At 38.2% G+C, this 13,574-nt stretch overlaps 1 protein-coding gene across 2 annotated transcripts in view; it reads right to left on the bottom strand.

The window, feature by feature from the left end:
• The window catches only part of POLR3A (RNA polymerase III subunit A), a 36,066-nt gene that overhangs the window by 17,495 nt on the left and 4,997 nt on the right, over window positions 1-13,574 (bottom strand). For both annotated transcript variants that reach the window (XM_030452946.1, XM_030452947.1), the window contains exons 6-19: window positions 12,979-13,218; window positions 11,957-12,119; window positions 11,622-11,758; window positions 10,972-11,075; window positions 10,109-10,250; window positions 9,411-9,551; window positions 8,163-8,232; window positions 7,327-7,454; window positions 5,747-5,885; window positions 3,876-4,040; window positions 3,435-3,607; window positions 2,248-2,359; window positions 1,597-1,715; window positions 322-459 (exon numbers count right to left, since the gene is read on the bottom strand). In XM_030452946.1, the coding sequence (XP_030308806.1) occupies window positions 322-459; window positions 1,597-1,715; window positions 2,248-2,359; window positions 3,435-3,607; window positions 3,876-4,040; window positions 5,747-5,885; window positions 7,327-7,454; window positions 8,163-8,232; window positions 9,411-9,551; window positions 10,109-10,250; window positions 10,972-11,075; window positions 11,622-11,758; window positions 11,957-12,119; window positions 12,979-13,218 (1,971 nt within the window). The remainder of the gene's footprint in view (window positions 1-321; window positions 460-1,596; window positions 1,716-2,247; window positions 2,360-3,434; window positions 3,608-3,875; window positions 4,041-5,746; window positions 5,886-7,326; window positions 7,455-8,162; window positions 8,233-9,410; window positions 9,552-10,108; window positions 10,251-10,971; window positions 11,076-11,621; window positions 11,759-11,956; window positions 12,120-12,978; window positions 13,219-13,574) is intronic.

The raw sequence follows: 13,574 nt of genomic DNA on the forward strand, positions 1-13,574 counted from the left end.
TCATTCCCATGAGTTTTAGGAAAACACATTACATAGAAAGAAATCCTCAATAATTCCACAGAACAAGGGCTTTTATCACCCATATTCAAGAGGAAACAGCTTAATACAAGTATTTTACTGTACTACTGCCTGAGGTCTTGTTTGCCAGCCTTACATCTACTGGAGACCAGAGCAGAGTGATGTATTTCAAACTATAAAATATTAAAAATAAACACACACACAGACAATTTATGCACTTCTCCCCCCCCTCACTTCCACATGCACATGAGAAATGTCCTCCTTGCATAATCCTGACAAAATCCCCACTCCACTGACATTTACCTGCATGTATCCAGTTTCAGCTGTTTTGACAGCTGTGTCAACCAGACCTTCCCGACCAGCCATTGTGTGGAAAAAAAATTCAGTGGGAGTCAACCCAGAGTAGAAGCTATTGGCAACAAAGCCTTTTGCTGCTGGGAGCTACAGAGAAGAGTGGGGAAAAAAAAAAAAAAAGGTTAAAATGCATTGTACATTCTGTATGTTACAGCAAAACATGGTGCATTTCATCTACATTCATACTTTCAGATCAGAAGCCAACACACACACAAGCACAGAGCAATCCTCTCCGCTGCTTTGAAGTTCAATGTTTGTATTTTTGATCTGAATAAACCCTCCAAAACCTTGTCCAGTTCTTCCAAGCTAATCCAACACACCTTCCAACTCCTTCTACAAGCCCCATCATGCTTCTAGCCATTCCTTGTAAACTCTACACTGTGGCCTCCCTTAAAGCTGCAAGTATTTCAAGGATAAGAATGATTGTTTAGCAAGAGCATTGCTGAGATATCTGCAGTGCTGAAGGCTAAGGAATCCATGACCAAAAAAAATTTGACTGCAGGTAGATACTTAACTAATTCTTTTGAATGATTTGCTCTCAACTCTGAGAAGAGTTCTTGCCAATGAACTTAACATCTCTTTAAGTCAAATCAAACCAAACAAACTACCTTCATGACCACATAGAAAATTGTACAGACTACAAAGAGACTCACCTTAGGCCACTTTTTGCTGTTAAATACCAGGTAGTGCTTTCTAAATCCGAATTAATGAATTAACATTTAACTTTTTCCTTCTCATCTAAAGTACAAAATAGTGCTCCCTCTCCAATTTATTCAGGGAAGAAAACTTTTTAAGTTACAGAACTCAGAAGCTGAAATTTGAATATTTAGTGACAAACCCAAGTGCCATGGCTACCAGCTGACACTTGAGTTATCTGACCCACACACTAACAAGGTGGATGGCTGATACCAAGAACCTTCCTTTGTATTTAGGTTGGAGATAAGAAAGAATTTCTTTATGGAGAGGGTGATCAAGCATTGGAATGGGCTGCCCAGGGAAGTAGTGGATTCTTCATCCCTGGAGATATTTAAAAAGAGACTGGATGTGGCACTCAGTGCCATGGTCTAGCAACTGCAACGATGGTTCAAGGGTTGGACTCGATGATCTCTGAGGTCCCTTCCAACCCAGCCAATTCTATGATTCTATGATTATTACAGAAAGCAGCTTAAAAAAATTTAAAAAGCAATTTGCTTCATTTGTCTTATGGTAACCAGACAGAATTACCTTAGAATGCTTCTCAAAGTGAGGCAAAGATCTGTTCTCAAACCCATCAGGAACTCGTGACCCACTGATAGCCTGCTGACCTACACAAGCAATCATCTGGGATATATTAATGAAGGAGCCTGAAAAGACAGAAAAAAGAAAATGTCACTCCCAAATGAGGAGTATCACTGCTCCTCTGATGAGTCAGCTGTCTTCACTTCTATAAGTATCTATTATTCAGTTTGTAATTTGTCAAAAAAAAGCATTTAGAATTGTAACACCTGAAGTTCAATGCTTGCCCTGTTCATTTCAGCATTTATGCAGAGACTGATAACTCAGACTATGACATTGCTAGCAACTGATTTTAATTTTTTTTCCTTCAGGTCACCTACATTCATGCCACCACTATTTGCCTCCAGTCTCTCTTTTACCCCACAAGATGTCTTATAGTTTATACCACAAATTTTCAGACAAAAAGCAGCCCATCAGCTGGATTTCATTAACTGAAGCCAACCTGTACTTACTGACAGAAGCCACTTCAAGTCTAGACATCAATGCATGAATTGCACAACTGACTGTATAAAACAAGTTATAAAGACAGAGACAGAGCAAGGAATTTTTGAGAGCAGTGATGGAACATGCAATCTACTTCCAAAGCTTAGCTATCCCTACCTTTAGAACCACAGAGAGCCATGATAAGGGGACTGTTGCTCTTGTCCAGTTCTCTGAGACAGGCACTGCCAGCATGATCTCTGATAACAGAGAGTTCTTTAAGGATTAAAGCCTGAAATCCAAGATTTTGGAGATTGAGCTTTCATTAAAAACACCATACACAGACAATACTTTCCAGTAGTCCAAGGGAATTAAAACACAATGAAGAGAAAGAAACCTAAATGTTGCCTTTGGGAAAAGAATTTGAACTTCCAACTCTGATAACTTTCAACTTTTTAGTTGGCTGCACAAAATGTTGGGATAAGACAGGGGTAGCCAGAGACATCTGTCAGCAGCAGCAGCTTAAGATAAAGTCAGCAATAAACTGAGTTCTGAGTCTCACTGAAATCCAAGATATATTTTTGGATTGTTTTTAGAGAGTACAATGCCAATAAATCCTATCATAAAAAACAGAACAAATGTATTAAAAAACATTCTAGGACATAGGCAGGTGTCAAAGAAGATGAAGAGGGGAAAAGACTCTAAGATAATTTTTTCAGAGTGCCACTTGGACAACTGTGGCAGTACTTCATCATAAGGGGGGATTTTCTGGTTGTTTGGGTTTTTTGCTTAAGGTAAAAACCAGACCTTGACTGGCTAAGATGATAGATGTATGAAGCCATAAAAAAAACCCACTTAAAAAGATTGTTAATTAAGTCCCTGTCTGCAAGCTTTTGGGCAAGCCACTGCTCCCCATCAAAATCTTCACAGAAAAAAGAAAAACCCAGCAGAATCAAGGTGCACTTAACTTGTTTCTCAATAAGAGGCAGGGAAACACTTGCATATAAACAGAACTGTAACAAAAGGAATGGTTTGCTTCTTGGATTAGGTTTCTTGGCTGCTTGGTAATTTAGCAAATATTGATAAATGTGATTAATTCAGTTCCAATTACCTGTGTAATTTTATACTCTGGTATGACAGTCCAATATAACCAGCCAGGAGAAAGAGAGTATCTCTGTTGTTTAGTACTTAGCTAACAATTTTAGATGTATGCAAACATCAAAATGTTCTGCCTAACTCAGCTGAAGTTCCATACCAAGGAATCCTGCTTGTATTTTTAGGTTTCAGTAGACAATTTTGAATTTCACAAGCTACATGAAGATATTCATGAAGTCTCCAAATATAAATATTTAAATTAACACCTTTACCTCTAGAGTCTCTTCTGCAGTACAACCAGGCTGCTGCTGTAGCTTGCCAGTGTTCAAAGCTTCAATATACTCATCACATTTCTTATAGCCAGCATTCAGGAGCTCATATTTAGCTTTTAGCAGACCCTGCCCAGGGGTTACATCACCAATTCCAATTGAAAAGCCACGGTTTGCTATTATTAAGTAAAAAAAAATAAATTAAAAATATATAAAATGATATTGATAGCTCAATCTCATGTAGAGAAAACGGAAATGAAACCAGCAAGTATCATCATCAGGAGCTTTAGTTTTTCCTCTCATCATGAGACCATCATAAGCACAATCAGCTGTTTCACTGCTTCTGTCAGCTTCACAACTAACTTATTATTTTAAACATAGTGCATCCAGTAAATTTCTGCTTTATTTAACAAGGAAATGCACTTCCCCCCTTCCATTACTTACAAAGATAGACTGGAGCAAGTCTGGCCAGTCGTGACATGGCATCTGCAGCTTCTACCTGTCCCCAGTCTCTCAGCAAGATGTAGAAGATGTTGTTCTTGGACCCTGAACCTAAGGTTCCTTTGTCCATACTGCCACTCATTAACTCACTGTTTTGAATTGTGACATCTAGGAATAAAAAGGCAAAAAGAATCATTCTTCTAAAACTAATCACTAAACAGGTTTTGGAAAAAAAAGTTCTGCTCATGAAAAGAACCAAACCCAAAGACATACATTTAATTTGTCTGTAGAAGTGCATAAGAATGGGGGAACAGCCCACAACCTGACCTTACCAACTTCAGTTAAAATTTATTTCCCTTCCTTCTTACAAAGGCAACTGTATCCAATTAAGACTTGTGAGAAACATAGAGAATAAGCCTTTTCTGTTAAACATCTAAAAATAAACCTTGCTTCATTAATCAGAATCAAGTCCTCAACCAATTCTATCTGTCCAGAAATAAAGTCTTCAAGCACAGATAATGAACACAAGCTTTTTAACTTTTTATAAAGTAGAGCAAGAAAATTTCAGAAGTGAAGTTTCAGTTCTCTTATTTAACGATTCTGATATTGAGTTCAACTCAATCACCTCTGGAGGCACAACTACAATTTAAAAGGCACACTGGACTCAGATGCCTCTTCAATTACAAACACATCAAAGACATCTGTCTTGCCTGTAGCCCTGTACACACTGCCTCTTCTAGATGGCTTCCTTTTGCTTCATCAGAACTTTCCTTTTCAGGCACTGAATCTTCCTTTTAAGCTTTAGCCTTTAAGCTATCTTCTGTACATGAACTTTAGACATCATTTTCTGTGACAACAGTACAATATAAGTTCATCCTCTGCTTCATTATGAATCTTTCACAGAAGAACTGGCATGTATAAATAGTCCTCATTTAAATAATTTTATGCTAAACAGTGTAGGTATTTGCACACTATGCTCAGTATTTTCAATCTGAATTTACATAACCATCTTCTTTGACCCCAAGTCTCTGCTAAAACATTTATTAAATACAATAAAACCAAGATACCAGGATTTCTTAAGCCTTTGAAGAATATACAGATAACCTTCTCAAGGGAATTAGTGTTGCTTCAGAAATTAAGGGTTGGTTTTGTTCACAGAGAACTGAACAGAGCCACCAATCCAGCATCTGTCAAACTCAGAAAATGGCAATTCTTCCTGTACCTCCTAAACCAAAGAGGCTGTGGAGCAAAGATGATGGTCTCTGCTCACACCAGTGAACAGGATTTCTTTCTTGCTTTTCATCAAACATTCCTCAGAGGCTGAAAAACACTGTACCACCATGTTTACAGCCAACTTCCCAACCACAACATGGTCTTGTCTTCTAAAGACAGAGCTCACAGTCTGGTGTAGAGTGGATATGAGTCCTAATTAGTGATTGTCTCTCACAACAACATGGCAAGACAGAATTCTTGTACATCAGTGGTTTTTCTCTAGGTTCCTTAACTCCCACTTCTGAGCAACAAAAAGCCAAGTTAATCTTATCTGCCCAAGTTCTATTCCAGCTGTTATCACATCAACATTAAACTAGTAACAAGCAAAGCCTTGTTCAACTCCTACAGTTGCTTCAAGTCTTTCCATCTGTCACTCTGAAAGATACAGAGTGTTTGATATCCCAGAGATTCCTGCTTTCCCTACATACCCCTTACCCTTCCACTGTTAGACTTCTGATCCCTGCTCTAGTTTTTATTTCAGGAATCCTTATGCTAAGTGCTGCTGTAATTCCTTCAGTGACCCCAGCAACAACAAACTCAAGAGAAAGAGAGCAACAATTTTTGGAAGCCTTCCCTCACACAGCTTTAGAAGTGTCACTCACAAGAATCATTGTGACACAGGTCTTCTCCTTTGCCACAATACTGCTTGCCCTTGGTCCTCAGGTTGGCTTTGACAGGACAATCATCACTGGGCTTGAGAATGAGGCTGAAGACCTGTTTTCCTGTCCAGAGTGTTACAGGCTTAGAGAAACAAAAAGACAAGAATTAGGATTACAGAAAGTTCATGTTACAACTACAGTAAAACAGCAAGAAAGCATCTAGCTGTAAAATTGTTTTCTGCACAGAACCATACTTCTGGAAGTGCACAGTAGTAGGGAAACCTTATGCATTTTTATTGATGTAACAACACCAACTGCTGCATAGTTATACTTTAAATAAAGGTACATGCATCTATTTAGAGAAATATCCTCTACTGCTCCCTCCTGTCACATTTCCCTTTCTGATTAGAAAAAAAAGATAAGGCTGTCATTGCCTAAAAGCTTTTGCAACACTGATCATTCCTTTTTTATATAGTGCTTTTAGCTTAAATTTTTAGGGGGTTAAAGCTTTACATAACTATGTACACCCCTCAGCTCTAATTACATGTAAGTAACTGCCACAGCTAGTGCTAAAATTACTTATTTGTAGTGACAGAAGCAAAGAATCACTGTTCTTGGTCATATAAATTTATATTTATTTAAGGTCATTTATTTATTTATAAATTTATATTTATTTAAGGTCATATAAATTTATAAAACTCACACTGGATACTGCCTATAAATAATGACCATGCTTTAAGTTAAGTAGGATTACTCATTATTCACTATTATTATTATTCACTGGTATTTCAGTTCCACTTCCTGAATTTCCCTGTGTCACTGTTGAGCCCAGATCTGTGGCTAAACTGAAGCACGTTTGCTCTCTCACCCCTTGACCCCAGCCAAGAAAGGGAAGAGAGAAGCCAAGTGGGTTGCAAGATAAACTGATTTAATGAAGTAACATAATTAATACCAACACCTACATAAAGAATATAAGCTTAGCCTAGGCATAGAGTAGCAGAGGGAGCAGCAGGCCAAGAGGGAGGAGCCCCAGGAAACAGAACTCTTCCCTCAGCACAATTCCCTCTTGGAAAATGAGAACTATCCGAGTGGGATACACCTGAGAGCCAGCAGCTTGAGGCAGCTGCCCTGATCTATGCTCCTGGGGTCTAGGATTCTGTCCTGGGACACCCAAATAGTGCACTAATTCTTTTGGAATTAAGCAAAAGGTATAAAAAAGGTGTATTCAGTATTTACCAGATTTGCAAACACACCAAACTCTTTCCCAACAATACTGCTTGCCTGAAATTCAAAGTTGATCAAATACAAACATCCTTAAATGTGTGTGAACAAAGGCTGAACAGCCTAATCTAATCAAGGATACTACAGCTCTTTTGGAAGTTTGTGATACATACACATGTACTCTGGTCTTCCTAGTAAATATTTTGTGTTCATGATGTCACAACAACAAAAATCACACAGCACTCATCCCCTTTCATCTTTAATGTGTTGCCAGGTTAACAACTAAGGCATATTATTCCTGGCATGGCTCAAGAACACACAGAGAATGACTTAATAAAATTAGAAAAAAGAGTTTGACAAACCTTCAGAATGGCTGGAGGTGGAAGACGAACTTTAATCTTCTCATCCTTGCCAACCAGGATAGAAGCAATAATTTGACAGGCTTTGGCTCGGTCAAAAAAGGTGTCTTTTAATGTAAGAAGATAGGCACCTAGAATGTAAAAAAGTGACAATGTGACAAACTAAAATGAGATTATTTTGAATAGCTATTGCATATTTAGCATATGATCCCATTCTAATACAAGTTATCTACTTAGTATGCAAAATAAACTTGCTTTAAACAGCTTCAGTACCAGATCTTTTCCAATTTCTTTTTTTTTTTTAATTGCTCCACACCCAAATTTCTAAAAACTAAACCAAGTGCATTCCTATAACCTACTCTAACTCTCAGGTTTTATCTCATAGGTAAAAAAAAAGGCCCAAGCATTAATTTTTGTACACTTTCTTCTTTATATTCATTGGACTTTTCCTAAAGGAAATTAAGAGGAATTGAATTCATGGTATCTTCAAAATTCCTATCATAATTATAAGCTTTTTACACTGTCTACCTAATGTGTACAATCCCAAACATTGAATTTTCTGTCAGAGAAGCACTGCAAAAGGTTCACCAAGGCAGTAATAATATGAATAATAACAACAAAAACAACTGCATCTGCAAAGATAGAGACAATATCAGAAATGCTTCTGAGGACATGCTTATATTTCAGACTAAAGATGGTCTTAACTTCCATAATGTAACTTTGACTTGTGAAAGGAGAATTTATTTAATTAATATAGAAAAATCCTGGACAAGACAGAAGTGGTTCTGAAGGAATGACTGTTAAATCATACAGGCTCTAAAATAACTTTATTTACAGACCTGTGAGGAAATCCTGAATAGCAGCAATGAGAGGTTCTCCATTTCTTGGTGTTACCAAGTTTGCTTTAGTCTATGATACAAGAAGCAAAACAATTATGTATTTGAAGACACTGATATTCTACTTGTTATTCAGAGGGAAATTCACCACTTAGTTCAGTTATTTCAGCAAAAATGGTAGAAAGACAGAAAAAATAAACTAGGAGTTTCAGTTCACTACCGTCCATGCAAACCTATTGTCATCTGAGAGCAGTTACTGGAAATTCCATACTCAGTTTCAAAGCAAAAATTCAGTCTGAGGTGTTGAGTAGGTTACTGTTTAAAGAAGGCAGGGAAGGGAAGGGAAGGGAAGGGAAGCTAGACTGGAGAACCTGGAAAAGGAGCCAGTGAAATATTACAAGTTTTGTGGTCACTACTGACAGGTAATAATGGAGGTAGCCACATCCACCAGCCCCATTTTCCTCTCTTCCTAAGACTCCTGCACCAGTGAATCCCTCCCACCTATGCAGCAGTTATGCCTGAACACACACACAAGCCTCTCACAAACACTTGGGAGGGGAAAAAATTTTCTTTTTAAGCTCCCAAATCAGTTCAGCAAACCAACTGCAGACAAGATTTGGTCCATCTGAAGCAGCAGTGGCATTCAGTCACTCTTAAGGAGCAACACAATGGAAAATCTTGAGATTGTTGCTACTGACTCCTCTTTCACAGCACAGATCAGTGGCTGCAGCCATCAGATTCCTCTTCATTTAATTTAATAATCATTATTCATTTAATTTAATAATCAGATTCCTCTTCTACCTTTTTTCCCCTGCCCTAAGAGCCTGCTGTCTCCTGCCTTCTCTAATAAACTGTCTTCTCCAGTACAAACACACTACCACTGCCTCATTTCCAGTTGATCTGCCCACCTGCAAGTGCTGAGGTTTCAGACCAGAAGGCAAAGCACTCATCTGTTTTGTAACAGAGCCAGCCTGTTCTGGTACCAACAAGGACAGGCAGGCAGAAACATACTAGTGCCATCTTCTTACTTAAAACCACTGACTTTTCCATGGATGCTAAATTTAATTCTGTTAGACTACCACTAAGTAACAGCCTTAATTTATTCTAAAATATGTCAGGCAGCTCCACAGCTGCACGTTTTCCATACTCAGGAACCCTAATAATATTTCAGATTTCACATCCAATTTATGAAACACAGGTCTCAGCCCATCTGTAACTAGCAATATCCCAAGCCTGACATTATCTACATACCCCCATTAAAACAAGGGCTTCTGCTTTTGCTTCTTCTGTCTGAGGGAGGTGAAGGTTCATCTCATCTCCATCAAAGTCTGCATTGTATGGTGTACAGACACATTCATTAAACCTGAATGTCCTGTGAGGTTTTACTCGAGCCTGCAAAAAAAAAAACAAACAACAAAAAAACCCAACAAATAAACAAACAGCCAAATAATAAAACAGTGATGCAGATGCAGTCAAGCACGTGAAAAGATGAAAAGCCATGCCTGAGTGCTTCCTTCAAAGCTTTATCCTTTTTATTACAGACACGAGTCAAGTTTTCTTATTATAGGACTTCACCAGGAGCTGACATGAATTGTACTTGGGTTACATTCCACAAATGTAGCAGTAACTTCCATCAGGGAGGATTTATACAAAGCACAGAATGTAGGATGATTTGTAGAGCTCCCATCAACTCCACAAAAATGAATTGCTTATGCAGGAAGAGACAGAGAATTCAATTACAGCTATGAGCAGAATTCTCCAGGCAGCACAGTGCCCTGTTACACATCAGTTCCCACACAAAAGCACAACTGCTCTGGATTCACCCTCATCCCCACACAGTGTTCCAGAAAATGCTCTTTGGTTTTGTGCTAGAGCTAAAACACACCCAGAGTAAACCACCTGATACTGAGGGATGCACTACCTGTATGTTAGGCTGTGAGTGCACTTACAATGTGAGCCATAATGCTCAGCTTGTGAAGAGAAGGCTGCCTGTTGAACAGGACTATGTCCCCATCTATGAGATGTCTCTCCACGATATCTCCAAACTTCAGCTCCTGGGCCATCTTTTCTCGGTTTCCATATTTCAAAAATCTTAAAGGATAACACAGAAGAATGGTGTCAGAAGAAATGGGATCAGGAGAAATAAAGGCCAGAAAGATCTAAAGACAACTGAAGAGAAATTATGAGTTTATTAAGCAAGTTCTCACACTAAATGTCGGGAGTATTTGTGTTATGATAACAGAAAGACAAAACTGAGGTGGATGCATCACTGAAGATCAGCCCTGCTGCTACTGAAATAATGAATGTATCTCTGACCTGAGTTAACAAAGCTACAGTTAGTACAACAAGTAAGAAAAAAGCCTACTTATAAAAAGAAAGAATTTGTCTCGGTTGTATCAGGGAGCTACAGTTAGTACAAGTAAGAAAAAAGCCTACTTATAAAAAGAAAGAATTTGTTTCAGTTGGATCAGGGAGTTTCACTCATATTCCATCACTTCTCACAACCCATAAACTGACTGCAAAGTAGTTGGGGCTGTTCAGCCTGGAGAAGACTCCAGGGAAACCTTCTGGCAGCCTTCCAGAACCTGAAGGGGCAAAAGGAAAGCTGGGAGGGACTTTTCATAAGGGGGTGTAGTGATAGGACAAGGAAGAATGGCTTCAAACTGAAAGATAACAGATTTAGAATACATATTGGGAAGAAATTCTTCACTATGAGGGTTCTGTCCCTGTAGATATAACCGTTTTCACACAGCAGAAATAAGATGTTGATGGGGAGAGATAAAAAGTGGATCATTACAGAGAGTTATGATACCTTTTCATCTGTGTGTGCCTTTGCTGTATGAAGTTGGCTCCAGGATGAAGATCAGGACCATTACGGACAAGTTTCCTCATAAAATTAATATTTGCTTTGTTCACCTGTTACATAAAGACTTCGATCAGAAACAAATGAAACATGTTTCAGAACCTCTTCTATTTGCTGGTAGCTTTTGCATCTTAAAATTTTAGCTGACAGCTCCCCCTTCAGCCTCCAGCTGCTTAAGATAACAGGCAGGAGTGAACAGAGGAGGAAAACATAAGGCAGTCTTAGAGAAGAACATCAGAGTGAAATGAAATTAAAATCCTGGAAAGAAAATTCAGAAATAAAAATACCCAACCACTCCTTAGACAGATTCACCAACAAACACACAGAGCTATGTATGAGTTAAAAAAATATAGAGCAAAACTCTTCTCTTGACACCACATGCCTTCACAACACCTGCATATGTAATTCTACAACCTTCATTTACCAGCAGCAACAGAACTGCCCAAGTGTCACTGAAGGAAATTTTGAACATCACTGCAATGCATCCATTCTCTTTTACAACAAGGCTATACAGAAGCACAACACTGATATCTGGGGGGGTTTGGGAAAAGGAAAAAGAAAAAAAGGCATAGAAGAAGTTGTGGTTCTAGACTGCTTACCTTCTCAGGAAAAGTTAGTATTTTAGCAACATGAATGGGCACTGCTACTTCATCTATTCTTAAGTTAGGGTCAGGTGAAATGACTGTTCTGCCAGAGAAATCCACCCTTTTTCCAGACAGATTGCCTCTAAACCGACCTAGGAAAATAAGCAAGGGAAACCTCCTTTTATATAGAAATTGTTTTCAAAATGTTCTCTCTGAAGACAGAGTTGCAGAACATCTTCCAAGGAACATCAATGAAGCACAACACAAGAGGAGCACAGAGATGCTTTGGAAGAGCAAGTATTTACAGCTCAATGAAAAAAGTGTAGTCAAATAAAACCTTCTAAACATACCTTGCTTTCCTTTAAGTCTCTGAACAAAACCTCTGGTCCATTTTTTAGGTGCCATGTTGAGAGGAATTCCTGAAAGCTCACTGTTAATGTACAGGGCACACTGCAGCTGAAGAAAGTCCCAGTCTTCCATAATCATCTGGGTTTTGGCTCCTGATATCCTATGCTAAATAAAAGTCCTCCAGTTCAGAAAATAAATGTAACAACACAAACTAAACTAGAGAAGTATTTTTCTAATATGAGCTCTTGTTCTGAAATTAATCCTAAAAAAACCTTCAAACAAATTGCAATGGAAAAGGGGAGATAACTTTAAAACAAGATGCATATAATGATAGCATAAGGCCATTTATAAGCTAACCAACCAAAAAATTTCTTTTGACTACCATCAGCTTTGACAAATGCTCACAAAACTGTGCATAGTTTATTTAAAGTATTTTTTTTCCAAGCCACTTAAGTTGGGCAGTAAATTTGCAGCCAAGAAAATCATTAGTAGTTAATGATTTTTCAGTCACAGGAGAGTGAGGCTTCACTTCATTTTAGTTTCCTGACAAAAGAGCAGTTTTGAAAAGCATTGGTCTGGTAGAACTGTTATTCTAAACAAATGATAACTTGTTAAATTTACTTCTGGTCTCAATTTGATAACCATGTTATCTGACACTGGATTTCTTAAGAACAGATGGGGGAATAAAGAAGAAAGGTGCAGCAGAAAGAAAAGGTCTACATAGGAAAAAAAGAATAACAACATTTTCACTGTAAGTGACCACTCAAAAAGTGTCATAGTCAAGGGAAGGGGAGGAAAAAAGACAAGTTTACACACCAGAACTCAAAGGAAAAAACATCTCATGATCCACCAGGAGCCAGTTCCATCTGAAGCAACTTTATTTCTTTCAATAAAATGCCCAGTGACACAGCAGTACAGTGTTTGCTGGATTGTAAGGAGTCAGACAAATGAAACCACTTGCTATATTCAATGCTAACCAAATCTTTCTGAAGGCAGCAGTCTAAGAGCTTGAAGGAGGACTCACCTTTTTTATGACATCATTGAGGAAAATGATTTCTGTCAGCTTCATTGTCAAGTCATCTTCATTGGTGCCAGACTTCAAGTCACTCACAACAGAGGGCCTGATACAGAGTGGAGGCACCAAGAGTCGTGTGAGGATCAAATCTGAAGGTTTGCCTGCTTCTGGGTTCATGAGAAGAAGAGGGATGTCTTCTGCTGGGATTCTCTTAAAGAGGTTCAATACTACTAAAGGATTCAAGTTTTCCTACAGAATACAATGGACAAAAAGGAGATTAAGCCATGATGTAACAGGTGTCAATGAGGTAACAGCTTCAGTGCTTTCCTCCTTCCCTCATTTACTGATTGCTGAATAATAAAGTCTTGTAAAAAGACAATTAGATAAGAGCTATTAATTCAAACAAAACTTATATTCTGAAACAATGCTTCTAAATTGCTAGGTTTTTTTTTCCTTATATATACATCAGTGTTCACTTCTCATCACTGTCCTCTTGGATTTTTTAAAGTTATCAGAGTTCTTCATAGTCACTTGACAAAGCAACTCAATAAACCTCTCACAAGCTTAACAGTACATTGCACTCATTTTATTAGTAGGTACCCACA

This window comes from Calypte anna, chromosome 6 (genome assembly GCF_003957555.1).
Source record: "Calypte anna isolate BGI_N300 chromosome 6, bCalAnn1_v1.p, whole genome shotgun sequence".
Classification (NCBI taxonomy): domain Eukaryota; kingdom Metazoa; phylum Chordata; class Aves; order Apodiformes; family Trochilidae; genus Calypte; species Calypte anna.